The sequence below is a fragment of the Talaromyces marneffei genome, chromosome 6, assembly GCF_009556855.1.
Source record: "Talaromyces marneffei chromosome 6, complete sequence".
Lineage (NCBI taxonomy): Eukaryota > Fungi > Ascomycota > Eurotiomycetes > Eurotiales > Trichocomaceae > Talaromyces > Talaromyces marneffei.
In genome coordinates this window covers 1,402,444-1,430,343 of record NC_072353.1, presented here as the reverse complement: position 1 = coordinate 1,430,343, position 27,900 = coordinate 1,402,444, and the positions used below count along the sequence as shown (strand labels likewise).

At 46.1% G+C, this 27,900-nt stretch overlaps 10 protein-coding genes across 10 annotated transcripts; 4 read left to right on the top strand and 6 right to left on the bottom strand.

Annotated features, from left to right (window-relative positions):
- Positions 1-230: 230 nt before the first annotated feature.
- EYB26_008030 (uncharacterized protein) lies at positions 231-4,511 on the bottom strand (the record flags this gene model as incomplete). The annotated part of the gene is made up of 5 exons (XM_054267289.1): positions 231-1,117; positions 1,173-1,295; positions 1,352-3,242; positions 3,293-3,956; positions 4,021-4,511. 5 exons carry the CDS (start codon positions 4,509-4,511, stop codon positions 231-233), a joined length of 4,056 nt encoding a protein of 1,351 aa, XP_054123264.1.
- A 588-nt stretch (positions 4,512-5,099) lies between these two features.
- Positions 5,100-5,789, bottom strand: EYB26_008029 (uncharacterized protein; the record flags this gene model as incomplete). The annotated part of the gene is made up of 5 exons (XM_054267288.1): positions 5,100-5,157; positions 5,214-5,250; positions 5,324-5,608; positions 5,664-5,688; positions 5,745-5,789. The coding sequence occupies 5 exons, from the start codon at positions 5,787-5,789 to the stop codon at positions 5,100-5,102; spliced, it is 450 nt and encodes a 149-aa protein (XP_054123263.1).
- A 521-nt stretch (positions 5,790-6,310) lies between these two features.
- EYB26_008028 (uncharacterized protein) lies at positions 6,311-8,083 on the bottom strand (the record flags this gene model as incomplete). Its single annotated transcript, XM_054267287.1, has 7 exons — positions 6,311-6,413; positions 6,480-7,321; positions 7,376-7,495; positions 7,559-7,717; positions 7,767-7,843; positions 7,904-7,978; positions 8,053-8,083. The coding sequence occupies 7 exons, from the start codon at positions 8,081-8,083 to the stop codon at positions 6,311-6,313; spliced, it is 1,407 nt and encodes a 468-aa protein (XP_054123262.1).
- A 981-nt stretch (positions 8,084-9,064) lies between these two features.
- Positions 9,065-10,610, top strand: EYB26_008027 (uncharacterized protein; the record flags this gene model as incomplete). Its single annotated transcript, XM_054267286.1, has 5 exons — positions 9,065-9,238; positions 9,298-10,170; positions 10,234-10,327; positions 10,385-10,459; positions 10,522-10,610. The coding sequence occupies 5 exons, from the start codon at positions 9,065-9,067 to the stop codon at positions 10,608-10,610; spliced, it is 1,305 nt and encodes a 434-aa protein (XP_054123261.1).
- Positions 10,611-10,790: 180 nt separating this feature from the next.
- On the bottom strand, positions 10,791-12,210 carry EYB26_008026 (uncharacterized protein; the record flags this gene model as incomplete). Its single annotated transcript, XM_054267285.1, has 2 exons — positions 10,791-11,847; positions 11,906-12,210. 2 exons carry the CDS (start codon positions 12,208-12,210, stop codon positions 10,791-10,793), a joined length of 1,362 nt encoding a protein of 453 aa, XP_054123260.1.
- Positions 12,211-13,160: 950 nt separating this feature from the next.
- On the top strand, positions 13,161-14,694 carry EYB26_008025 (uncharacterized protein; the record flags this gene model as incomplete). The annotated part of the gene is made up of 5 exons (XM_054267284.1): positions 13,161-13,345; positions 13,405-13,763; positions 13,823-14,147; positions 14,198-14,482; positions 14,529-14,694. The coding sequence occupies 5 exons, from the start codon at positions 13,161-13,163 to the stop codon at positions 14,692-14,694; spliced, it is 1,320 nt and encodes a 439-aa protein (XP_054123259.1).
- Positions 14,695-15,216: 522 nt separating this feature from the next.
- EYB26_008024 (uncharacterized protein) lies at positions 15,217-20,535 on the top strand (the record flags this gene model as incomplete). The annotated part of the gene is made up of 3 exons (XM_054267283.1): positions 15,217-18,129; positions 18,181-18,453; positions 18,511-20,535. 3 exons carry the CDS (start codon positions 15,217-15,219, stop codon positions 20,533-20,535), a joined length of 5,211 nt encoding a protein of 1,736 aa, XP_054123258.1.
- A 911-nt stretch (positions 20,536-21,446) lies between these two features.
- On the top strand, positions 21,447-23,212 carry EYB26_008023 (uncharacterized protein; the record flags this gene model as incomplete). Its single annotated transcript, XM_054267282.1, has 3 exons — positions 21,447-21,849; positions 21,902-22,406; positions 22,483-23,212. 3 exons carry the CDS (start codon positions 21,447-21,449, stop codon positions 23,210-23,212), a joined length of 1,638 nt encoding a protein of 545 aa, XP_054123257.1.
- Positions 23,213-23,713: 501 nt separating this feature from the next.
- On the bottom strand, positions 23,714-24,351 carry EYB26_008022 (uncharacterized protein; the record flags this gene model as incomplete). Its single annotated transcript, XM_054267281.1, has 3 exons — positions 23,714-23,941; positions 24,015-24,201; positions 24,266-24,351. 3 exons carry the CDS (start codon positions 24,349-24,351, stop codon positions 23,714-23,716), a joined length of 501 nt encoding a protein of 166 aa, XP_054123256.1.
- Positions 24,352-25,545: 1,194 nt separating this feature from the next.
- EYB26_008021 (uncharacterized protein) lies at positions 25,546-26,733 on the bottom strand (the record flags this gene model as incomplete). Its single annotated transcript, XM_054267280.1, has 1 exon — positions 25,546-26,733. The coding sequence occupies one exon, from the start codon at positions 26,731-26,733 to the stop codon at positions 25,546-25,548; it is 1,188 nt and encodes a 395-aa protein (XP_054123255.1).
- Between the last annotated feature and the right edge of the window lie 1,167 nt (positions 26,734-27,900).

Below are 27,900 nucleotides of genomic sequence, written 5' to 3'. Positions count from 1 at the left end.
TGTTAAGTTAGTTAGTTGCTGGTAGGTAACTACGTAACTATAACTATGTAAGATAGGAGTCGAATTCTACAGACGATTAGGGTTTTAGGCTCACATGATGGTTATCTATATGCAACCCATAGTACAGAGCACGTACTCTCCTTTGGACCAAACAAGGATACATATGTAGCCCTGAACTTTATGCTTGGGATGTTCATCTATGGGTATAATGAGTAAATAAGCACTCGGGTTTAATCAACATCCAACATCTCCCTCAACCTCCCATTCGCCCTTTTCAACAATCCCAAATACGACCCCTGCTCCACCACAACTCCCTTATCAACAACCACCACGTTATCCGCCATCTCCATCATGTCCTTCGAATGCGTAACCATAATCACCGTCAGTTCTTGGCCCGGCGCAGTCAAAAGCCTCCTCACAGATCTCCGAATGATTTCCGCGCTCTCCGTATCAAGATTCGAAGTGGCTTCGTCCAATATCAAGATTCTGGGGTGTCGTACCAGCGCGCGCGCAATCACGAGGCGTTGCGCTTGTCCCCCTGATAATGTGAGTCCCCCTTCCCCGATGAGTGTTGAAAATCCCTCGGGAAGGGAATGGATGAAATCTGCTATCCCGGCTGCTCCGGCGGCAGCTTCGATGTTATTGAGCGAGTTGAACCTGGAGTAAGGGCCAAGGCCATATGTAATGTTTGCGCGAATCGTGTCGGCGAACAGTTTCGGTTGTTGAGGGACATAGCCTATCATTGATCGAAGGGTGGGTATATGGAGTTGTCGGATATCGACGCCTGCGAGGGTGAGGGGTGCGACGATGTCTTGTCCCGGTGATGGGTTGGGGCAGGCGTAGAGACCTAGGAGGAGGGATATGATGGTTGACTTTCCTGAGCCGGAGCTGCCTACTATGGCCGAGCAGCTGTTCTCAGGTATTTTCAAAGAAAAGTTGGTAAGGATAGGGGTTTCGGGGCGTGATGGGTAGCGGAAGCTTAGATTGTAAAATTCGATGGGAACAGGCTCAAAGACTCGCAGTTTGCCTGAATTCTCGTGCGAAGAGAATCCAGCTGGTAGTCGCGACAGCTTGATCAGCCGTGTTGCCATATCGCTGGCCGAATTTACCTGGGGAACTGAAGGTTGGACCGTCAGGACGAGTAGACGCCTATTTTGGGAGATTCAACTTACTCCACGACATCACCGAAACTGCATATCCGAGGCTGAATAATGTCATCGTCAATACTGACACGATATTCGAGATCCCCTTAGCGTCAGGGGCTGTCAAAACCGCTGCATAGTAAATGAGTAGTGCTAAACTCGTGTCAGTCCACAAAAATTTCAAAACAACACAGTGAATAACATCTTACCGCTTGCAAAGATAATCACCGACTCTGTAAGCCCAAAAAACAACCCGGTATAAATCCCCCTTTTGAACCCAACCATCAACCTCCGACGCAAAACATTCGCGAGTTTGGCCCTAAAATGATTCTCCAAAGTAAACGCCCTCACAGTCGCAACATCTGTAAACGCCTCCGAAAAGACGTTCGCCATATCCTCGTTCAAATCATTTAACGATCGCTCCCATCTCGTATTGACCGCCTCTAAACCTTTGCTTACTCCATACCAAACCGGGGCACATAACAGACTGACGAATGTCAACTGCCACTTCAGATTCAAACTCCACACGATGGCAATAAACGCCGTGATGATAGAAATAATCACAAAACTTCCGAATTTTCCGGCCAAGTTGCGGGTTTCTTCGGCGTGCTGGTCTAGACAGATAGTTAGTTGGAGGGGATCATGATCTTTCTGCTCAAACCATGAACATGGTTGAGCGAGTACTCGTTGCATGGATCGAGCGCGTAACTTGTCCATCCATGCTTGACTGCAGTATTCGAGGATGTAATTCATAACGAACGTTACCAAGGCGTCTGCTACGGATAGCGAAACGATTGATATGGAGTATGTCTTGGCTATAGAGCTGGCTTTGGTTCGGTCTGCGATATAGAATGAGTCGAAGAGACGGGATAGGAGGAATGAGAAGATAGGCGTCGATGTTGCGTGGATGGTTGCGAGTACTATTGCGATGGCTAATAGGATTCTTTGTTTTAGGTTGAGGATTTTGGGGATAGTCGATAATGTCTTGTGTAATGGTAAAGTTGTGGTGATTGTTTCTGTATCCTCTGACTGTAGCTTCTTGTAGGGGTGACCTCTTGCGACAAACGTCCGAAGTGTGTTTAGAGAAGCGAGAGGCTTTTCTTCACCCATGAAGGACAATCGATTACGCACCGATCGTGACTTATGCCGAGTAATAGATGTCAGCTCTCGAAGGAAAATCCGTGGCGGCGGCGAGAATTGAATCTCTTTACCATATGGGCTGCTCATTGCCTTGTCTCCAATCAGGGTAGTCGTAGATGTCTCCGGCATCTCATCACTATCAAAGGAAGTAAACAACGTTTCAACCGGAGAATCATCGAACCAGGATTCCTCTGAGAGATATTGGGACTCCATGGCATTCCGGCCAAGTGAATGCGAGGTTATTATCGGATCGATGATTGCCTCTGCAAAAATTGCACGTTGATCCCCATTTATCAAGTCTTTCTTGAGTCCCGAAGCAGCCACTTTTCCAGCTTCGAGCACATACACAAACTCATCGTCAAGTATATTAGCAGTATCATGTGTAACAATAATCGTCGTCATGCCGTATCTCCATTTTCGAACGGACTCCATAACCGTGGCACGATTATCGTAGTCTAGTGCACCTGTGAACTCGTCGAGGATAAGAACGGCGCTATTCTTCATCCTCGCTCGCGCAATAGCGACTCTCTGTTTCTGTCCACCGCTGAGCAAGTTTCCACCCAATCCAACAACGGTGTTGAGCTCATTCGGTAGGTTGTGAATAGCGTCTTGCAAATTTGCCATTTCGATACACATCTCCATTTGATCATTGGAAACGCTCCGTGGTCTTCGTGCTCCAAAGGCAATGTTGTCCCAGAGGGTTTCGTTGAAGAGGTAGTTATTTTGCTGGACGAGCGTTACGTTCTTACGCACCCAGGCTGGGTGGACTGCTTGAAACGGGGTGCCCCCAACTAGAATCCCTCCGGACTTTGGTGAGTAAAATTGTAGCAGCAGATTAATGAGAGTGCTCTTTCCGGCTCCGCTGCGTCCAACAATAAAAGTTGTCCTGCCTGCTGGGAATTTGATGTTCAATGCGTTGAGCACGGGTATTTCGGGTCTAGATGGGTAAGCAAAGACGACCTAGGCAGCAGGTTAGCACTCGAAATCTTCTGCCAACTGCATGAACTAACATTTTTCAAAACGATATCTTCAGTGTGAAGATTGGGATACCGGTTCTTCTGCGTTCTGAACCGCAAGTCATCTATGGCATCAGCACATGTATACTGACGCAGCGTCTCGCCAGCAATCTTCCCTCTTTCCAACGTAGCAGAATGCTGCACCAGCTGCGCTATTGACTGCGTAACAATCAAACAACCCCAAAAAGTTGTCAAGACATCACCTGGTGTCAATTTCCCTGACTGAACCAATATACTTCCATACCAAAACCCCTGCACAAACATGACGAACGACATAAATCGTGGAAAAGCCGTCTGAATTGAGATGAGAACAGCTAATTTCATATACAACCGAGCAGCCGCGTTGATCCGTGTCATCATTTGTGTATAAGTTGAGGACTGGCCGTTGAGACATTTGACCACATCTATAGATTTGAAGGCGTCGTATGTAATTTTGGAAGCTTCGGAGAGCTCGGATTGTTGTGCTTTAAGGATGGGTGCCATTCTTGAGGAGGTGAATGTGATCACTGTGAAGGAAACTGGAATACCAGCCATCGTTACCAAAGTGACTTCCCATGAAATGACAAATGCGAGTATCATGCCGGCGAGTATTCTGATTATGTGTAATATGAATGCTCCAAGGGGCTGGGCAGTTGCGATCTGTAATTCTCGTAGTTGCCTTCAAAACAGGATCATGATGTTAGTTTTAACCCGACCAGATTTCGACGGTGAAGAAGTCGTACTTTTGTGAATGTGACAGAAATGGCCCAACTCCATCCTTTCTCATATCAAACCACACCAGATCCCGCGTCAACAACTTCCCAAACAGAATGCTCCCGGCTTCACGGACCTGAAATTCAGCAAATACGATCCAGACGAAGAAGAAAAATGAATTCAGAAGCCATGTCCCTCCTCCAAGAATCAGGAGAATAGAAGTATTGTCTCTCGCCTTATCCATGAGTTGCGGACCCGTGATTGCTCCAATCCCGAATTGCGAGAGTGTTTGAAATAGTTTGCCTAGGTACAGCGCAAAGATGATTCTTGAGACTCCAGCGGAGATTGTGATTATGATAGCTGCTAGTAGAAGTGGGACATGATAGACTGTCGTAAAGTGGAAGAGAGACTTCCAGCTCGTTTCGAGGGAGATATTTTCGTCGCCATGGTTGGATCCTGCTGGCGATTCACGAGAGGATGGCGTCTCTTGAAAAGGATGTCCTTCGAGAGTGTCAGCCATCTCCAATGTGTGAATATACTAGCACCTTCAACAGCGCCGTGCAGGCACAAATAACTGTCGAAGTTCTAGAAGGCATAGAAAAAAGAAAGATGCACGGCCAGCCAGAACATGACATGCAGAAGGGCCAGCACTAGATATCAAGGAATATACATGATTGCTAATACCTATATGAAAAGATAATATACGAAGGCATCAGTCCACATTTGGTATTCTCAGAAAGAACAATAGGATTCGGTCCATTTGATGCTAAGTATTGTTCTCTTTGTTTGCAACATGTGGAAATGTCACGTGATAACATCACGATTTTTATGCATTCTCGGTATGGAAAGATCACTCGAACACGGTGATTGGTCATTATACATGGTATCATGAGCTAGTAAACATATGAATTGATTTGAATATGCTGGGATTGCGCGGTTTGGCATGGTACCGCCGGTCCAATATGTCCCGTCATCGAAGTCGTGCTTCATCGATTTGATATCGATATGACAAGCTACCTAGAAGCTGGCTTGTTGTATGAGAAGCCGCGCAGCTCATCTGATGAGGCTGTGTTCGTCTGATTTGGTGGTCTGGATTGTCGGTATTCCTTTACTCCTTCTTGCCTTGAGCCCGCTCGTATATCCAATCGTTCAATCCAGCGCGATTTCTAATTTTGTTAACAATCTGCTGATCGGATGATGATATGTTTTGCATCGAACTCACCTAGCAATCTCAATAGCATAAAACTGCATGCGCATAGCTATGACAAGACAATCCATTAGTATCATTTCTTCAACCCAATGCACAAAAGTCTCATGGGACGAAGAACATACCAAATATGGTCGACTCCTGGTCATACTCCGCCTTTGGGTTCGACCTCAACATCGTCCCAAAGTTATAATCACTAATCGTCTTCTCATACTCCTTCATGAAATTTCTCCACTTCTCCTTGCCAGCCTTGCTCTTCATATCGTCTTCGTTTATAGTCGCGGCGGGATCAAAGTCGGGGAATTCGCGCTTGAAGTGTTCTAGAATCTCGTCGTCCATCTTTGTGAGGCGCAACTTCGAGCCGGGGACTTTTTCAAGGATGGACCAGTATGTCATGAGTTGTTCGACAGCTGTGGTAGAAACGTTAGTATTTGTCGCGTCGAAATTCTGTACTACTTGGCGAACCTTTAACAGCGAACTGTTTCTCCATCTAGAAAGAAACGAAGGTTAGCAACGTGAAGCTCTGCAGAGAAGCAATTGACTTACGTCCTCTAAGTTCTCCGCCGTCTCTGGGTCAAATGGCTTCGACATGGTGGGCAATTTTTGACGATATGTAATCAAATCGGTATTGAATACGGTCAGATAGTGTAGATGGTATGTATGGATTCAAAGTAAAAGAGGCAAGCGAGTTGGTCCTTGAGGTGCTTTTATCAAGATAAAAAATTATTCGGGCAGCCCCTCGTTCCTTCCAGGCATTTCTAAGCGGCGACGGACACTAGCCTGATGCCCCGCCCCTAACGCTCTACACGTCATACATTTAATTCATCTAAAAAGGCACTACATACGTAGTACGTACTACGTATTTCGGCATTTATATTAACCACTTGAATAGGTTACATAGCGCCTTGCGTATTGGGGTATTCAATATTATAGGTCAAACAATTTCAGCCGCTAAGGAGACTTTCTGTAGCAGGCATAGAGGGTGTATAGGCGATAAGGCGCGTAGGCGCGTCTAGTTTTGAACGAAATCAAGGAAACGCCTCAAATGAGGAAGTGACAAAATGGCGACAAGCGGGATTGAAGGGGAAAAATGGACTTTTGGTTGTACCTTTCTAGTCGAGATCACTGTCGGCATCGTCTGGAAGCTCCTCAAATCTTCCCTCTCGCACGGCTTGGGCGACAGGATTCTCCGCGATGAATCCATTGGCACGGGCTCTGTCAAGTGATTAAGGAGTCATTAATATACGGATGGTGGAATCGTACCGGGGAACAGGGTCATACCTTTCAAAAAGCACAAATAGCCGTTCGGCTTCCCGCTCTTTTTCTTCCTCGGTCATCGCAGGCCCAGTATCTTGTGGCTCAGCATCCCATCGTTGACCAGTGATTGGGTTGAAGGCAGGATTGATATTGCTCTGATTCGTGGCAAAAGCTTCGTTCGCATCTTGTGGAATTTCTATGCCCCGTGAAGCAAGGAAACCTGCAGCATATCCGTACCCAATATTCTTTGTCAGAGTTTCGGCGTTCTTTCCCGAAAGAACAAAGAAAAGTTCTGAAATTGCTGTCTTGAGATGCACGGATGGAGTTGTAGAAAGCACCAACAACTTGGAGGATAACGTGTCGCTTCGTCCAATGGGGACGCTGCGATCCTGGTCTTCGGGAAGCAGAAGCCATTCCATGTACTTTCTCGGGCCTTCTGGGGCTTGTTCATATATGGTAAGAAGCAGCTCTATCAAAGGAACTATCCTAGTCTCCAGCTGGTCCGCTTCATAATGTCGCACTGCCGCATCCAGTACATTAATCAACTTGTCGACATTGCAGTTCGGGTTGAATTTTGGGAAGAACGGGCTGCTTTCAAATTTTCCCGGCTTATCTGAAAGATCCAATGTTGATAGAGCATTGACAAGATAACTAATTAGGCCGTCAAGTGGTTGTTGTGGGACATCTATTCGAGTGATAATTTTGAGCATATATGGAATCGACTGGGTGAATGTATCAGCTAGATCGGGATTGAGTTTGCAGACATTGAAGAGCAATTTCAGGACGTCAGTAAAAGCTGCTTCGTCGATGGGTGTAAGTGTCTTTTTCCCACTCTTGGGTATTTGCTTTGAGTGGCGTATTATTTGCTAGTAGATAATCAGACGAAATTCTCAATGTCTCTAATGAATGGATGCACTTACATAATGTATATTTTCACCAAGAGAATGTTCGGTTATTAATGTTTTGAAGTTCAAATCTGTATCGTATGTAGTAAGAAAGAGGATGCGGGCAACAATCATCTCGTCTTCAGAGTTGTCGGTCTGGATGTGGAAGATGAGCCTCACCGACTAGATGAATCGCGACAAACAAGATTGCATGCTTACCTTTAGCTTCTCCGCTAACCTTCCGACACACCCTGTATCAACCAAAACCTGCCTCATGTCGCTTTTTAGCAAGAGCGCATTGGCAATGGTACGGAGGGCGCCCCGTCGAATATCGGGTATTTCCCCGTCCAATCCATATTTTATAAGAAGTGCAACCCCCTAGACACGTCAGATAGGTCCAGCAATCGATGGGGCATGGTAGAAGTACGTTTTTGGAGTAAATGGCGTCTGCGTTATCCGGATTCGTACCATGTTGACGGAGGGTCAGGATCATATTAGCCTTCTCTTAATCACGACAGGTTAGCGATGGTCAAAACTCTCTGATCTGAGACTTCCGACGCTTACCTGTCGACGACAGCTTCTTCTCGGATAAGTCCCTGTCGAGGCTGTCGACTAGGCGACGAACCTCACTCTGCTTTTCTGTATCAAAGCTCAGCTGGTAGTCCAATACATAAAGAGCGATCTGCACAAGACCAGATAGCTATATGGCCTACCTTCATTTTGCAGTACACGGGGCTGCATCATGTCACAGTATTGGGATTCATTCAAATAACTACCAAGAGACCAGGTACGCTGCGTAGCAAGCAAGCGAAAGCAGATTGACCATGAATTAAGAGAGTTGTAGCTGAGAGGTTGATTAGAAACTAAGGGAATGAGGTCGAAATGGAGCTTGGACCAAGTAAGAAGGAAGGATCAACAGAGCAGAACTAGACAAAGTAGACGCAAACCGCCACAAAGCGAGGAACGTGACTGAATTAGTAGCCGGGATATAGTTATTTTAAAGGAGGAGTAAGAACAACCAAGCAATTCGTTGAGCTGTTCAGATCGAAAGTCAAGAAGTCGACAACAGCAACGGAGACTTCGAGCGCCGCATCCCCCGCACTTACCCAAGGACCTCCTTTTTGGGTTTAGCGGCACATAAATGCCGAATCAGGTCCTAACCCTAATGTAACCCTACTTGACGACTACAAGATGAACCTCCATTCTTCTTCATTTGCTCCGTAGAGAAGGCATGCTTCAAACATACTACCATGAAGATCTCTCCTACTGTCTATTTATGCAATGAAGACTGTAGCCTCCCTCCACATACTAGTCGACCCCTTACCATCGTCCTCGAGCCGACTGGCTGTGGGGTGTATCCACTACCGGTAGTTAAGGCATCGGGTTTCGTGCCGACTTTCTTAGTCCTAGAGTTTTTACTATAATATCGGACTAAGAAGATAACTAGCGGTCAATTTCTGACGTTTCTCTCTTGAAATCGATTGACACGGGTGCCAAACTGAGGTAGATCTGCCGGCTCACCAGCGATACATACACATTCAAAGATTGCAGCTTTCCGTGATATATGATCCTTACATGAACTATAGATCGATCTAGTTGGCAATGATAATGGATACGGGTTGTGAATTAATACTCGTTTAAGTATTGATTAGGCCGCGTGGATATTGTGCATCTATATTGACCGGGAAAGGAATTGTCTCACAAAGTTTTCGCATGGTCTCAGCGATGACAGAGTTAAAACTACAGGGAAACAAGGTGTTAACGCCTATTACCGCCATAGAAACAGACACCACCGTGCCCGATGCACCAGCGGCTCATGATATACCTGATGGAGGCTATGGATGGGTGGTTGTTTTCGGAATCGCTATCATAAACGCATTCGCCTGGGGAGTCAGTTCGGTAAATTTGCCCACCTTCCTCTCATAAACCGGACAAAATCGCTGACAATATTGGAAAAGTCATTCAGTGTCTATCTCGCGTTCTACCTCGATAATAACTATTTCCCCGGAGCCAGCTCACTTGGTTACTCCTTTGTCGGTGGAACAAACTTTTTAGCAGCCCTTTGGGTCGCTCCATTTGTGAATATTCTCGCTCGACATGCCGGCACAAAAGCTTGTATGTTGTTGGGATCCAGCCTTATATCGGGGGGCTTGGTAGCTGCATCATTTGCCCGTGAATTTTGGCAACTTATGATCACCCAAGGCATCATGGTTGGAGCTGGCGTGGGGTTTTTGTTTGTTTCTACAGTGCCCATCATCAGTCAATGGTTCTGGAAGAAGCGTAGCTTCGCCCAGGGAATAACAGCTGGTGGCTCTGGAATTGGAGGATTAATATTTTCTGCCTCGATATCACCCATGATTCAAAACATCTCTTTAGCATGGGCACTCAGGATTCAGGGAATTATCTGCTTCGTAACTCTCTTTCTCGCCTCCACAATTGTGCGCGACCGAAATCACCACCTGCGCCCCAAACAGCATCCCTTTGACATTCGATTCTTCCGCCGCTGGGATGTCTGGTTACTCCTTATCTGGGCCTTTTTGTATCTTCTCGGCTACATGACCTTGCTCTCTTCGCTTCCGGACTTCATCCGTTCTTTAGGTCTATCCCCGAGTGAAGCTAGTCTTCCTGCCATTTTGCTCAATCTGGCTACTATCACGGGACGAGTCGGCGCTGGGTTTGTCTCGGATCGTTATGGAAGGATTACCATCGCGCTTATATCTAGTATAGCAACTGGTGTATTATGTCTAGTGTTTTGGATTCCGTCTCAATCACTTGCGCCGACGTTGGTATTTTCGTTCATCGTGGGGAATGTGTATAGTACTATATGGCCGGTGAGATTCATCATTCCGCTCAATACTTTTATTGGATAGGTCTGACATGATGCTTCGCGATAGGCAATTGCGCCGCTTGCAGCCGAGATTGTAGGCCTCGAAGAATTGCCTTCTTTACTGGCGATAGTTTGGCTTACTACAGGCCTTCCATGTTTCTGTACGATTATACCCTTTTGTATTGTATCGGAGGGAGATACTGACGAGGCCGTGACAGTTTCCGAAGCAATCGCTCTACAACTTCGTCGACCAGATAGTGACCGCCCCTATCTTTACGCACAGCTTTATGCTGGTATGTTACTATCAATGTGCTCGACTGCTATGAAATTATTGCTAATCTTGCTTGCAATATAGGGCTCAGTTACATTGCAAGTGCGCTTTTTATGCTTGAGCTTCGCCGAATGAAGGTTGGCCTTTTTAAGCAGGAAAGACGCCTTCAATGAAGGACCCGAAACATGGGCATTCGGTAAATCAATATCATTCATGGGAGATATAGAGTTGCATTTGAGATATCTCATACATATGGTCTTTAATGACATATGCTACCAATGTAGTTATCAAATCTAGCATCAACTAGAGGGTAGAGTCGGGCTGAGACCTCAAGCCCCCCTTATATAAAAGTCTTAAGCCCCTGCATTATTTCCAGAGTGTCGAATAGACCTCTTGATTCCTCTCTCCTCATCCAGAGTCGACTGTACGCGCCTATAACGCACAGAGCTGACCTCCATCAATCGCCTATACCACCATCTCCCAAACACAATAACCAGAATAGTAAGAACCAGCGGCAACGTCACCGCAAAATAGACCCAGAACTTAGTTTCCCCAACCGCAAAATCACCATTCATGCTGAAGAATGAACAAACAAACGAGACCGGAATGAATAGCGAACCCAGTATTGTAAGTCGAGATAATGCCTTGGAATCCGAAATCGACTTCTCCGTTTCCATCAACGCCAGATGTGCCGATGTGATATTGAGTAACTTCTCCGACCATTTCCGGTAACTAAGAAACTTGTCGCGAATGATGATGAAGTCTCGATCCTCTGCCCTGTGACTTGGGATTTGATAGGGATGTTCTGTGACAAGATTGAGAGATTCAAGGTTGGATGTCATCTCGTGAGAGAACCAATTCATTCTTCGTCTGATTTTGTTGATCTCATTCATGACGCCGATGAAGTCTCCCAGGTATTGATTCTTTTCAGAATCGGTGAGATTCGGATCGATCATGCGTTGCATAACCCAGAGTTTTGTCTCGTGTTGACTCAGATCGGAATAGTATCGTCGGAGGGTACTGTTGAGCATAGATATGACGATTCGTCGGAGGAAGATAGTACTCTCGTATGGGTTTCTGAGTGCCAGAATAAGTTCTTTACTCGAGGCGACGTTGACCCAGTAGTAGGCAATATCGTCTGCTAATGAGACGCGGCGCGGCCCGTCGATAATCAATGCCGAATGCGAGGCGTTTTTATCTGGCCATGGTGTAAAATCCCTATAGCCTCCCTGGTAGGGCCGGCTTTGTCCAATCTGCTGAACAGCCTTATCACAGTCGTTGTTGTAGTAACAAATCAAGCGATTATCCAGGATTGGAGGATCCAGAAGAACGATAGCTGAAAGATGGGTCAGAATTCGAGTCATCCAGATTTGATTAAAAGGATCGCTCACCGTTCCATCCTCCGTCGTCCTACGTCTGGCACCAGAAGCTTATATTGCGTAGTATAGTAGCTACAGGACCATCGCACCAAACATGGTTCCTATCCCCCTTGGTGACTTCATGTTGAAAAGTGACATTTCGACTCACATTAGCTGCTGTCCTCACCATTGAAGGTACTGGATCTAGTGGCGGGTCGTCCAAGACTCTGGTCTCATAGTAGCGCAACGTGAACGATTTCTCGTGGTCATTGACAGAAAGAAATTGTGGAGAGTGTCCCATTTGCTCATCTTCGCCCCAATGACCATCTTGAATCTGTGCTGCAAATACTTGGGCATCTACTCCAAGATATGATCCGAACAGTTCAATATATAGCTCTGAGAGGTCCTCTAGCATATAGAGTCTTCTTGTTGGGGTTGCTGGCTAGAAGAGAGATACTTTTCAAGCTCCCAACATTCCATGTCTGATTTTGAGGAGTATGAGCTGAAGGCGATATGCTTTACGCCGTTTCCGTGAAACTCGAGGACTGAACATCCTACCGGAAATTGATTGCATGGTCCATGCTCATGTTGCTTTTGGATAAAAGATGTGAGATAACCGAGGGTAGGATATCGGCGTGATAGCTCACTAATGAGTGAGAGATATCTACCTAGAGGAGGTTTAATGGAGCTTTCCATGGTGATATACCAAAAGGCCATCGCACGGAATTCTGGCATGTTGGGTTGTTGATAAGCGGCCAGATCCCTTCTTATGTCCAAACCACCAGGCCTGGCTAGAGGTAGTGTTTCCGTCATTCTTGCGGTGTCGGAATGCTAATATTTCAAGGTTGACTGCATCTACATGTACACTTTTATGCAAAACCGGTCAACGACATCACATCACTTAGCCTATGAGATTGTCAAACAGCTGCTTCTGTATAACGAAGAGATCAATATTACGTATGATTGGCATGCAAGTAGACCGAAGAATAAGACTGTTTGGCACACATTTCGCAGGGATGCAAAGAATAAGGTGAGATGAAGCAGTCCAGAGGATTAGGGCTCCAGGGTTTTATCCCGGCCTGACTTATAAGGCTACGACCACTTTACACGCGACGAACATTCGTGATCCTATTCAAACCATTACTAGAAAGTCTTAGTAGCTGAATGTACTATATAATCTGTAAAGAGGATGCCCAATGCATTACATTAGTAAGATTGGGTTATTGGCAAAAGGCATTGCCCCGCGCGTTCCGTGCGGACCGTCATCTACCCTGCTATAACTGTAGTGCTATTGATTTTCAGCTTATAAACGGTGAGTTGGACTTCTGTTTCAATGCCATTGGAGAATAAAGTATGGTCATCAACATGTCCGACATCAGCATGCCGTCGCCCGACGGCACCCAGCGAGATGAAGAAAAGGTTATGCAAAACTCCGTATCGGGGAGCCCCGCTCTGGATACAGCTCTCCCACCAGAGGGAGGCCTTCGAGGTTGGCTATGTTGCGCTGGTGCTTCCTTGGGTCTGTTTGCAACCTTGGGCTTTTTAAACGCGTTGAGTTTCCTTCCACGCAAAAATCTCCTTGACCGGACATTCTCCTGACCATTGACAGCATTGGTGTCTTCCAAACCACTTATCAAGAGACTCTCTTGAAAGATTATACCTCTTCAGACATCTCATGGATCTTTACAATCCAGCTCGCTCTTATATGGGCTCCAGGTTCCCTATTCGGCCGCATTGTAGATACCTATGGACCGCGCCCGGTCATACTCCCCTGTTCCCTTCTCTGTATGTTCTCACTGTGCATGACGAGTCTTAGCACCAAATACTATCAAATCATCTTGGCACAGGGAATTGGCTATGGGCTCGGAGCTGGGGGTATTTTCACCACCAGCTTAGTCTGCGTTGGCCAGTGGTTTGTCAAGCAGCGAGGTCTTGCTATGGGGGTTACTGTTGCGGGTAGTAGTATTGGTGAGAGCTGAGTGTCCTACTTTGCCCATGACGGGCATGCTGATTTTATGTGTAATCAGGGGGCGTGATATTCCCATTCTTTTTGCAACTGGTTATGGAAGACGTGGGATTTCCTGGCATGGTACGCTATACGGCGCTGTTCATAGGCATCGCTCTAGTTGGCTCCTTCTTTCTTCTCAGTGCACGCCTACCTGCTAAGAAATGGGACTCAAATATGGCATGGTTTGATGTCAAACTGTTCAAAAACCGAGGCTTTGCTTTCTATGCCCTCGGCTCATACTTTATGATGTGGGGATTATGGGCCCCTTTCGATTTTCTCCCTAGCATGGCTCAATTGTCCGGAATACCGGATTCGCTGGCCCTCTACCTGATCGCTATCATGAAGTAGGTTTTGCCAATCTTGTTTTACTTGGACAAAGCTGACCCGAGCAAAGTGCTGCTTCACTTTTCGGACGAATTATCCCCGGACACATTGGAGACAAGGTGGGATACTTCAATGTCATAGTCGCATCCGCCTTTTTCAGCTGCATTGCGATTCTCTGCTTATGGCTGCCTTTTGATTACCATTCTTCAAATGCGGGCCTCATCGTTTTTGCTGTGGCTTATGGATTTTTTAGTGGCGCCTTTGTTAGCATCATGATGCCGTGTTGCGCAAAGTCTGGCAGCATAGAGACTCTGGGGAGACAGATCGGTACTTATCAGGGTGTAATCGCGATCTCGTAGGTCTTCTCTACCTTTTCTTTGCATCGTACTGATGTCTAGTAGCACTCTTACTGGCCTGCCGATCATGGGAGCTATCCTGGGAACCGAGCATAATTCAACGTATATGGGCATGCAAGTATTTGCCATTGCGACCATGTTTCTCGGTTTCTTGTTCCTCTTGGTTTCTCGAAATGTTCTGGCTGCGGCTCACGGAACCTGGAGATACTGAACTGTACAATAGTTAAACTGATAGATTGAAATAGCGACGGCAATCTTATTGTTATTCCTGCGGCATGCTTAGCCTGTAATATCGGACAGCTTCGTTGCACATAGGCCGAAGAACCAAGGCATAGCAAAGAGACAGAAAGAAAAGAAAAGATAAACACATTTTATACATTTTATGGCAGCCTGATTCCCACCGCGCCCAAAGCGGTTAGCGCCGCCACTTAACGCGCCGCCGCTCTCTCCCGTCGCGATTTCCTCCCGCGATTTCGCGTCATCCAGTGAGATTATGGATCGATTGACAGGTCAACAAACTCTCCTCTCTCTCATTTTTGAGACTCACAACCACCAACCAACACCCATCCTAGATCCAGGGTTACGTTCCCCTTCATCTATCCCTTTTCATCTTCAACCCTGCAATACCATGGGTACTCTCTCGTTGTAATTCTCCTCTATGATCGTGTTCAGCAATGGTCGATGCTCTCCTATTGCTTCGTTTGCGATCTTTTTCTTCACCCACGGTTGAACCATGGTGGAGGTTCTAGGCGCCTATCCGGCTCGTCCGCCGACTCCCCCAAAGGCATCACATAGTTTCGCATTACGAGATGCAGGAATCGTCTCCAACCGACCGAATATGCTCAATACGCCAGGGGAATCCCCATCTTCGACGGCCGAGTCCGCGATACTGAGGTCGAACAACAAGAAAGTCAACTTCTCGCCGATCACGAGCTACATTAAACCTCCGACTTTCTCCAGCCGCGCATCGATGTCGAGCAACGAAGTACGACCCATTCCTCCCTCGAACGAATGCAAGCCGGCCAAGTCAATCCTCAAGACAACAACTGCGGATATGGTCCCTATAGAAGAAAGCCAGCCGCAGTCTTTCGGCGTGCTTTTGGAGTCAACCACACAACAGTTAGCTGGAGAATCTCTTAGTTCGAGGGTAGACGCCTACATGCAGCTGTTGGGTGCTTTGAAGGCATATGACAATATTTCCGAGCAGGAAGACATGTCCTCGAAAGTAGGGATTCTGTTGCAGTTTGTACAGCGTGACATCAGCCGTGACTTGGGCAAAGGAGATGTCGTCGAAACCAATCTGGTGACTAATGCGTTGAAGCTGGGAATATACATCATTTGGAGCCAGCAATTGGCGTCTCAAATACCCGACGATTTTAAGATCTTCATCATCGATCATGCATTGAGCGTTCTGCAAGAAGGCAAATTTTCCAAGGCCATTCTCAACCATTATGTTCACATCCTCTATACCCAGAATTTCTCCGCTAAGGTAATGACCAATTCGCGGATTACACGGGTGCTAGCTGTGTTGAACGATATCACTGATCGTGTGAATGGAAATGGTATTATCTCACAACGGTTGGGGGTTTATACCAGATTACTTGGCCAGTCAAAGACTGTCATGGCTTCGCAAGCATCATTATGGGTCGAACACCTCATCTCCGGTCTGCTTCACCCCGTCAAAGACACGCGATCGAAAGCGTTAGTTCTCGGTAATCAAACTGCCTTGGTATTGGGGCCCAACATAGTCATTTCGAAGACCATCCTGGACATCTTCAACAAAGAAATCTCTGAAGGTAGGAAACTTGTTTCAGAAATATGTGATCGGATGAGCCGTATGATGTCTCCTTCGGATAGTGGAGTGCATGTGCCACAAATTTGGAGCATTATCGTCTTGCTCTTGAGAAGCAAGCGGTTCAACATCGAGCATTGGGAGTACTTCAAGGAATGGGTTCTTGTTTTACAAAGATGCTTCAATTGCAGCGAGTCTGCAATCAAGTCACAGGCTATCATTGGATGGAACAAGTTTGTCTACATGGTCACTTGTAACGAATCCACTAGCCGGAGCATGCTTAAGATGCTTACAAGGCCCATTCTTTCCAATTCTGAACGCAAGCGCAGTGACAAGGCTGGTACAAGCGCCAACCCTTTATTTCTTTCCAGTTACTACAACCTTCTGTACTATTCTTTCCGTCCAAACAACCCATTTGATCACATCGATTTTATCTGGGAAGAGTACATTGCCCAGCCGTTTGCCAATGTTTTCTCCAGCAGTCCACAGCTGAATGATGCGGCCTGTAAAGCTTTAGCATCTCTCTTATGGGCGTCACAATCAAAGATCTGGACCGAAAATAAGATCCACGAGGTGCCCAGAATCGAAGTCGACTTCATACTCCCAATCGATTGCAGGTGGGTCAGATCACGTATAGTGTCGGTAATTGCAGTCTTTGAAGTTTTGCTGGGCTCAGCGAATTGGACGAATATTCAGATGATCTGGACCCATATGTGCAAGGCACTTGCGGACGCCTCCAGCAAAGAGATCAAACCATCATCCGAACTGATGCACGCAATAGCCACCATACTCGGATTCTTTCAACGACTTCGACAAACATCTCCTTCCTCGCTAAATACCGATAAGGGCGATATCTTTATAGAACGCTTCACATATCTGGCAGCAACGCTTGTCTCGACTATCGGACCTTCTCCATTTACTGAAACTCTGCTCTTGAAAACTTCTCAGGAAACCTTCCAAACTGCAAATACACCAACGCATCGCCGTTCACGGACAGACCGCAACTCCGACACACCCTTTATGCACATATTACGTATGATAAGCTCCTATGGCGATTCATTCGAGCCGACCGAATCACACCTGAGCCTGATTGACGGTCTTCTTGACGCCGCATCGAAAGGCCGGCAGTCGAGAGGATCTCGGCTTGACTTCTTGGAGAGATGCACGGAACCGAGCTTGAATGAGAACGGAGCAAATGAGAAGGCTTCCAAGCTAGACTCATACATCTGGGATGCGGCGGCCAGGTTTTCAGTTAACTGCTTGGGTTCGTTGCCAATGGAAACCTTAAGAGAACGAGATGGTACGATTGCACGAGATTACATGAATGTATCGAACGTTCTCCTACACGGGTTGCAGTTCACAACTTCGCCCACAACATGGAATTCGCTGCTCGAATCCTACATACGGATAGTCCGAATAGAGAAAGGCGAGCGTGGAATCTCCACTCTAGTCATTGAGCCCATTGCTCAAAAACTCATACAATTGGATCTTGTTCGACCATACCTTCCACTCAAAGCTCTCATCAACCAAGCGCTATCGCTTGCATATTATCAACAAACCAAATATCCGGCAACGCCAAGTAGCTCCAACCAAGCGTCTTCATTTTTCTTCCCTGAGAAACTTTTGACCCTTATTCGAAAAGTCCTTGCAGATTCGTATAACCATTTCAATTCTTCTGACAGTGTGCCGTTCGCGGAGGTAATTGAGTCTTTGACATCCCTTCTGGGAAGTGGTACCTTGCAATTTCGCTACATGCTTTTGGAGTATCTCCAAAGTCCACTAGCATTGTGGTTACGGGACTCTGCTCGCTATCTTACATCTGAAAATGGTGCAGATAGCAGATTACTTACTGCAGTGAGTTAAAACTCAAATTCTAAAGAAATACGTTACTAACCGTGACTATAGTATCGAACGCTGTCGTTGGCAGTTGCAAACGCCTTGCAGATTGCTGTTCCGCATAACACTACGTCGCTGCATGCCTTTGAAGCAGTCGTTTCTGCTGGCTTGGAATCTGTGCATAAATCAACCGCGAATCGTTTCATTGAAATGTGGAACTCCACTTTTGGGCTTCAAGATTTAACAAATTATCCTCCAGGTGTTCAAACTGGTCTTCAGAAACTTAAGCCTTTGGTCAAGTTGCAGCTACCATGCCCTCTACCTCGTCAAGCTGAGTCACAGGTATGTCATTTCTATATTCTAGGACCATAACAAATTAGTATTGACTTCATTTATTAGGAAATCGCGATGCCAGACTTTGTCGAGTCTCAAGATACAGCGAGTAGTGCACCATTGACAAATTATTTCGGCAGAGTCTTACGACAGATGGATAACCAAAAGGCACGACCAACCACGTTCAGCTCCTCACCCATTATTCAATCGACAGAATGGGGCCAGTCTCATGTGTTGCCAAAACCAAAGGTCGATAGCACACCTCGAAGGCGGCTTCGCCATGATAATTCCCAGATACAATATGTCACCGTGGATCCCTCGCCACGGTCCTCAAACCTGGAGAGCCAGCTTCTTACTGAACGCCAACATGAAGTAAAAGAAAGGCAACGTGGAACCACTTCTATGTTCCTAGATGGCCTGGGGTCATCATCACCCGCTGCTCCTGGTCTGACCGATGAAAAAGGCGTCTTATCCCCAGTGCAATTACCGAAGATACGTGACACTGTACGCGAATTGAAAGCTCCATCGACTCCGACTCTGGCAGCTCATTTGCATGATAATGACGACGACTTTCCAGGGTCGTCTCCGACTCCTGCAACAAGAGATCAGGGACATCTTGCACCACAAGTCACCCCTGCTTTGACCATTGAAACTCTCGACAATATACAATCAGATCCACCTTCTTCTCCCCCCGAAATCTCATCTCATTTACCTAGAAGCCACACCCGACAAGATTCGTCCCTACAAAAGTCTACTTCCAAGAAATCCAACAGTAGGCCTAGCCCGAAAAAGCACAACCGAAGACGACGTAGCTCCAGGATCTCGGACCACAAAGCAACGGAGGAATCGCCCATTGGGACTAAGTCAAGCGCGGTAGAATCAAACATACCGGGGAGGAACGATGTTGAAGTACAAGATAAACCTACCGTACCCAGTGAAGTGATGGATGAGATACCCGACACATATGCGGATGAGTTTGAGCAACAACTTGCATCACAGCTGGAGCAGGACCTGGAGTTGGCGGTCGATTCGAAAGATCAAGATGATCTTGAATCCAATCAATCGTCAGACGTGAACTTACCACGTGGACCTATTACTAGGAAACGAAAGCTCAATGCCGAGATTGGGGAAGCTTCAACACCAGACTGCATAAAGCGACGCTCTGTCAGGAAGGATAAGACTCCTCGCCTGGAAAATGCACTCGAGAGTTCATTTGAATTGGAAACTGTTACCTCAAAGCCATCTACACCGCAACCATCGGTTGCGAGACGGGGTCTTTCTACTCCACAATCATCTCCACTCAAGAACCAGATCAGTGTAGATGACTTGTCTGATAAGGCTACCAATTCAGGATCAAATAGGAGGAGTGGACGCCTTAATTCTGCTGCTGATAGAGAGATTGCATCGTCCCCTATCAAGTCCAAAAGATCTAGACAACGAAAGCGCAGGTCCTTGCGACTTAGTGGAGTTCCAGCTCTCTCGCCGCCAAAATCGGATAGAACATCGAAGGCTCAGAAGCGGAAGCAGTCTGGTTCTAACAATCAGAATACAGACGAGGCGGTAACTTCCGAGACTGGTCCTGAAGACAGTCTTCTAATGCAAGACATTAGCATGCTAGACAGTGGGCCTGCAACTACTAGCTACGAAGGCGACCCGACAAAGGAGATACCCGCAGCTGCGGAACCATACTATGTGCAGAACGATACATTGGCTGAAAGTGTAGTGGATGCGGAAACTTCGACCTCGGTTGAACAGCAGATCATAGAGCAGATTGAGAAGCGCGTCGAAGAGCAGGCTCCCGAAACCGATACTGTGATGGAAGAAAGTTCTCCTGAGATAAATGTTGTTGGCCCATCACCAGCTGCTGAAATCAACGAGGCTCCCCATTACATCTCTCAGGGTGTCCAGACAGACGATGTCATGGTTATTGAACCCGCTCAAACCGGCAGCAGTATCCTCGGATCTCTCCGCAAAGTCCTTACTGGCATCCAGAACGTTACTTTTGGGAGGAATATTCTGCGGGAGATCGATGATGTGATGTTTGATATCCGAGTAGAAGCGCATGAGGTCGTGCGAAGAAATCAGGTTTAGACCTGGATTTTCAATTGTTTATGCTATTTAGTTTACTTTCTCTACTTCTTCCTTAGCTAGTTGGTTAGGAGGTGTGCATAGCGGCGGCGTACTTAGGTACTATATAAATACTTACTTCGGATTCATATCGTCTTTTATGCATTTTATCTCCGTTTTCCTTTCTGGTGCTGTGCATCTACATCTTCAAGTCCATTTTAGCCCATAAGAAAAGTGAGAGTAAGTTACAACAAAATAAAAATTGAACGGCTTTCCCAGACTCACCATCTTTTTGGTCAGGATGTATAGGAAGATGATACCTCCCATTTCGAAGATGGAAGAATGTCTTTCAAAAGCATTCCTGTGCTGTTATGCCATCCATGGATCTTGCCCTCCGCATATTTTCATGGAGGAGATAGCGAGTATACATATGTATACCAAGAATCATTCCCGAATACGACAACAAAGACCAGTCTTGTTAACATCTAGTTCTAACTGTTGTTGCTTGGAGACATGATTACAAGCTCTCTACGGTGCAGAACTAGAAGCCTAGAACGTTCCTATTGGTGACGAGGAAATATGCATGTACTAAGCAAAACTTTCCTAATCTGGAAACTGCCCATATCGAGCGGGTTCGTTGATTGGATCGAGTTGTGGATGGAAGTATTTGTGGCGGTGGGGGCTACTGGCAGCTAATCCCTTCTGCATCGACCGAAATTAATATGGATGTTGAGAATCCGTGGAAGAGGACTGCGAATAGTTTCACATCGCGTGAAGGGATTGTTCAAGATAACGGCGTATGGATGCCAATCTTCGGCCGGTCTTGACACGGTACTGACCAAGAACTATTCAATATAATCAAGAACAAGTCTGGTCAGTAGTCATCCAGCTAGTTCTGGCGAGAGTACTGACGAGAGTAGTACACCGATTTAGGGATGCCACGAACTCAGAAATCCAAGCCGATACGTTTCGTCAATGCCTACCCCATGTCCGAAAGCGAGAAAAAGCATTCTCGTTTGATCGTAAGATCACATATAGGATCGTGGACATGGCAACAGATTAAGGAGCGTTCGGACTCGGAAATGGGGCAACAAATCGACAAACAAAATATTTCTGTGCAACGAAAGGAGATTGAGAATGAGGAGGAATATTTCGCCTCTAGCCTTGACGACGACGAAGAGTTGCTTGGGCGAGAACCGCCAGCCACAAGATCTCCCTTTCGGCCAAATGACAGCCATTCGACTTCGATTCACAACCTAGGGGCTGGTAATGTAGATCCGTTTAGGACGTATCCATCAGAAGTGCCTTCGGCTACTGTTAATAAGTGCATATCATATTGTGAGTAGAAAAGCCGAACCCTCCCGCTTGCAGTTCTAACATCTGTCTGTAGCATTATCGCTCCTTCTCCCTAATATGACACCCCGAGATGCGCAGGGAAACAGCCTCGCTGCATCACACTGGTACTCGTTGTCACTGCAAGAGCCTGTCCTCTTTCCAGCATTTCTTTTTGGTCCCCTTTTGCACAAGCGAGTACGATATCTGAGTAGTGGAAAACCTGTTAATCTGCTGAACAATTATGAAGAGCGAGAAATGAGGGCAATGGAACTTGAATTAATACAGGGAGTCAACAAAGCCATCACAGATCCTTTACGGGCGACGTCAGATGCGGTGATCATGTCCATCATGACCCTTGCGCATGGGTCTTCTGATGATCCACAGTGGTATGCAGAACATATGTCGCCATTTAAAGCACCCCTCAAAAGTCTGCAATGGCTGGACACATACGCTTTCTTTGAGATGGATCCAGTCCATACCGCGGGTCTTCTAAGGGTTGTTTCACTCAGAGGGGGATTGACAAAGATAAAGTATCCAGGACTAGCTCCTGTGCTTTCTTTGTAAGATTTTCCTATTTCCTCCCTCAAAGCATCAAGTTTGGCCGTACAGCCAGTCTAACTTGGTCCTTATGCGCAGCTCTGGTCTTATATATGCCAGCAAGACTCTTACTCGCCCAATGATGCCTTTTATGCGGATGCATAATGGCTTCCTTGCCGAACAGGAGGATCAAGATCTTGAAACAATAGAGGATCGTTTCCATAACTTGTTGGGGATAAGTCTCCCTTTAGATTTGTGTAAAGTGTTCCAAAGAGTGCAGAACTATTTGCATCTTTTGGAGCTGTATATTCAGGGGACACTGTCGCAAGTAGATTTGTGTCTGATCGCCGATAAGCGCAACTTCACTCAACATAGTCTCTTGTCACTTCCATCTGCAAGTGAGTTTAGTGAGCCGTACCGGATGGCTTACCCTTGGTACGAGACTGTTCGACTTGGATGTCTTGTAATGAGCATTGGCGTCATATTCCCACTACCTGCACGAGCAGCGCCTCTGCATCCTCTTGCACGTATGCTTCAAGAGGAGTTGGAGATTGTTCTCCAACAGAGCGCTCATCACTTTTCCTCGACGATCCTTCTCTGGGGGGTGGTTCTCGGTGGCATTGCATCATGTGGGATAAATGAAAGAAAATGGTATGTCTCTACGCTACGAGACATAACAAAGCTTATGGGATTTTCCAGTTGGCATCAAGTTAAGATGATTCTACATCAGATCCTGTGGGTCGGAAGTGCTTGTGATTGCGCGGGACGAGCACTTTGGGATGATGCAATTGTATTTAGTGATATCTGGCTTGCTGGAGTTAATGGATAGCGTCTGTCTGATAGGAATGGACATCTTGAGAAGCCTTGATGAGAATAAAAGGGAGAATCGGCTTAAACTGCTTTCCTGTTAGGGCAGGAACCACATTCAACATAGACTATACCGGTTTAGGAAGTAACACCACTTAATGTTAGTTTCCTAATCTGGCAGTTACTTTCTAGGGCAAGACCATTTTAGCCCTGCCCCCTTGATCTATAACAGCTACGCCGTTTTCATTTCTCTATACTCAAGAACACTTCGACTAATTGAGTTGTAAGTCAAACCTTGACTATAGAACTTTGCAACAACAGGTCTCCTCATTTCTCGATCTTATATCTGTCGGAAAAATACTCTGATATACAAACATAGCTGAATGTATACACAACCAAGTCTCGTCCTCAATCAACATTTCCACAGGCTAAATACAAATATGTATAACTTATTAACATATAGGGTTGATAGCAAGAATAAAATAAATCAATATGCCTATTCGGTATTCCTTTCTGTAATCAACTACGAATACTCTGCTTCCTTCTCATTGCGCAAGGCTGGAATCTCCAAAATCAGACTCATAATCATCTGATTCAGCCTGTTTATAGTCCTTTCTTTGTCTGTGTACAGTTTAGCAAGCTCATCGTATCGTTTTTGTAACTTCGAAAGCTTCTCCTCTAGTGATTTGAAGCTTTTCTCCTTTCGTTCCCGATATGCACGTTGCGCCGCACGATTTTGCTCACGTCGTCTCTGTAATACAGAGTTAGTAGTCCGAGGTGGAGCCCTTGCAAATCATTGTTCTTCAATGAAAACGCCTACATACCATTCGCATAATATCTGTAGAGGAAGATTCCATGAGATGCATCCGGTTATTATCTGCGTCTCCAGAGCTATTATTACCAGATTCCGGAGATCCAACAGACTTAGTTCCAGTAGATCCTTCAAAGGCAGCGGGGAACCCAAAAGGTACACCATCGTATGAGGTGAGTTGCCCAAATTGGATGTCTAAGCTATTGTACACACTGTTAGCAAGACCCAGAAGTACGTAATACATTGAAAAATTGTGGTTCATGCCTCTGACAAAGAGCGTCGATGTCCAGTTCATCTGCCCACGTTGCGGAGCTGAATGCCGACTCTGAATGTATGTGGGTCGAAATCATTTTGAAAGAGATTGTTGTATTGATGATTTTCTCTGTTCCTTGTTTCTCCAACTTTTTTGAGGTTTACTTGGAAGCTAATCATAAATTTTTGACCACGAATATGTCTCCGGTCTGGACATCCAGGATCTATCTCTATCACTTATATATCCACCCAGGAGTTCCTACACAGGTAAAACCTCAAAGCGATACCTAGGTATCAAGTTAAGTGAATTCAAGTTATACATCAAGGTCGTTCGTGATTCGCCGAGTCTAATCTTTTTTACTCAAAGTGGAAGTTGCCCTTGGAGGCTTCAAGAATCCCCGTCAGCTTTAAGTGGGGTTAATACTGAAAACAGAAGGAATTGGACCAACGCAGCTATAGAATGTTTCAATATAGAATAAACTTACGGAGTAATTGTCGACAAAGACGCGACAGTCACATTTGTACTCGAGCCTAATTACAAATTGTACGCTGCAAAGAAAATCAATTCATGCCATCAAGGATGCACGAGATCCGCTCATTTACACTCCTTCTGAAACGACAGTTGTCCATAATAAAGGTCAGGTAGAGTCAAACAACACTCTAGGACGAGCATCATGTTACGTACCTTTTTGGCTATGCATTTTGGGGTTATATGGCTCTTCTATTCTGCTTCATTCTTCCCGAATTTCAGACTCGCGAAATAGAGAGCTGCGAAGAGCGTGGTGAGTGCTGGCGTGTTCTCAAGGTCACCTTCCCCGAGTACATAACTACGCACAACAAAGTCCAGAGCTTTTATTTCGATGCTCGTTTCAAACTACACCCCATGGACTACGTGGTTGAGGTTGTTGGTGATGGTACCGTGAAACAGTATGTTTATGATTATAAATGGCTCACGGACTTGCCTTTCCCATGTTCCGACGGATGTGGTCTTTTTCACCTGCAGTTACTTCGTTTCTCCTTGATATATTCGAGCTTAAGGTAACCTACTCTGATGGTGGACACGAAGAAAGTGCCAATAAAATAGGCTCTGACTTCAGTTATGGGGCCTATATGACGAATCTTTTGTTATAGGGAACATGATATTCCCCTAAGAAGTACGATGAAAACAATGATGCATGGTTCTTCAGGCTTATGACCGCCGTATCGAATGAAGTAGCAATATTATCTCGAGAACAAAAATAACATATTCACACACTAACACCGAAACTATCTATTGGTATAAAACATCCGAATCACTGGAGAAGAATACGGCCGCAGGGCCCATTAGATAGAATCATCGCGCCGTTTGCCACAGACGTGGTGCCGGCTGTGCCATGAGTTTTCGACGAGCACGAATTCGTTAGAACGATATGACAATATGAGGGGTTGTACGCAAAGGAGTACGTAAATGCACATGCGGGATTTTGCTGACATGCGACGCAGCAATCGTATGGTGACGATACGGATGCGACCACGAAGTCCTGGCCAGGAATGTTGCTGAACGTAACAACGTCGATGTACTGTCCGGCTTGAGAGCCAAAGTCCGAGGACAACGGGGAAGATGCAATGTTATTAGTAGCACACGCCGCGTAGAGAGAGGTGGTGGTCACACCAGTAGTCACTGTTGTGCTTGATGTCACGGTGCTGGTCACTGCCCGTGCGGTGGAAGTCTCCGTGACCGTCGAGAGAGTAGAGTAACTCAACGTGGTAGAGGCGTCGGCTGGTAGGACCGTTGAGCTGCTCGTCACTGTGCTAGTAACAGTAGTGGTTCTCGTCGGCTCAGCAGCAGTTGCAGTCGCCGGCGATCCTATGACAGTGGAGGTGGTCGTAGTCTTGACAACGGCAGTAGCAACACACTCGACGGCTGTGGTATACTGATAGTCGTCGTCCCAGTTGGGACAGCTATCCTCAGAATCATCAGAATCCTCGGGGTCCTCGGACAGGCTTCGCTTAAGCCCTGTTGGGGTGGCCATGGTGTCTGCAATCGGGGTGAAGCCTGCTACAGTGCTGATGGTGGAGGTGGCAGTTGAAAGCACCGAGATGGTGCTCAAAGAAGTGGCTGTGACTGTGGGTAAGGTAAGCGTATCCGTTACTGTTGTGTATTTCGTTGAGGTCGTGGAGAAAGTGTCAGTGATTGTACCAGCGGTGGTTGTAACAGTGATGGTCGCGTAGTCTGTGAACGACAGCCATGTTGCGGTGGGTGTCACCGTGACGGTATCCTGAACCGTCGAATAGACCACAACCGGATGCGTATCATGGGATGTGTGGGTGACTGTGAACGTCGGGATTACAGCCACGGACGCTGTTCCCAATTTTGTTCGACAGACAATCGAAGGCTGAGCAGGAACAGGCGTACTAGCAAGCGGCGTCCTGGCTAGAGGGGCATTGGCTGAGACCTGGTCGAGCAGGAAGCCCGCTGCGAGGGCAATGAGAAGAACCATGGCGAGAGGTGGTTAGGATAGGTGTTTTACTTTGAACATTGAACATCCTGTTGCATTTCAGACGCAGTTGTTAAATAGTAAACACCGTTTTCACCCCCCCCCCCTTTTGCGCGTAATCTGCTCGGCTACTATTCCCTTCAATATTCATTCATGAATCGTACCTGCACTAGCTCAGGTACCAACATCGAAGTGGATCTATTCAGAAATAGATTACGTAGGAACGTAAAGCGAACTTTGCTGAGGAGCAGCAAACATGATTTTCTCGAAGTTATGTAACTATATCCCGTAGATCGCTTCTATCTCCGGTCCACTAGATTCGCTCGTTTTCATGTCACTTCGACTGCCATCCGGTTTGTCATTCATTACATTCACTCTTTAAGTTACTCTGTCTTTTTATATTTTAGTCATTCATAATGTTGGGCTACGTACGGGTAAAGATTGTTTGGCCATAAGGAATATTCCGTTCCACGTAATATGATTATCTTGCTAAGGGTTTTATCTTACATATGGTACCCATGAATGTTCCACCATAACTTGTTGCAATACCTATCCTATCACTGATCGCTTAAAAATTCTTAAAAAGCTTGACAGGCTGAATCCAGAACTCATCTGTCAGCTCTTGCACGCCTTCCACTTTGCGGAGTAACCATGTCAATAAACTAGCATTCTTATAGGCATAGTGCGTTAAGCATTGGATTAACCCAAGGTAGAAAATAGTCCATCTCCACAAGTTGTTCTCGAGTTTGTCGTGCAGGCAGACCCCGGGTCGCCTAAAGAAGCCAAAGTTTACAAGCAGATCACGGTTCAGACCCACCGGATGAAAAACGTTCAAAAGGGTGTAGTGGTGGAGTCGGAGGGAACGAGATGAACGAGATGAACGACGGATTACTTTCAACAATAATCTAACTTATGGCTTTCGGGAAGCTGTCTAGACGCAGGTGAAGTTTGAACAGCATGTGGAACTGTAGAAGTTAATAATACCATTAGTGGACTTGATGTTCCTGCAGGTACCAGTATTATCTAATCACTAGGGGCAACGTAACTAACTAACTAACTATCTTTCTGAATTTCTATTCCTATGAAAATAGAATTAGTCGTGTGACTCGTGTCTCCTGTAATATCTTCGGACTAGTCTCTCCTACTTGTGCGGTCAGATCACGCTCGACT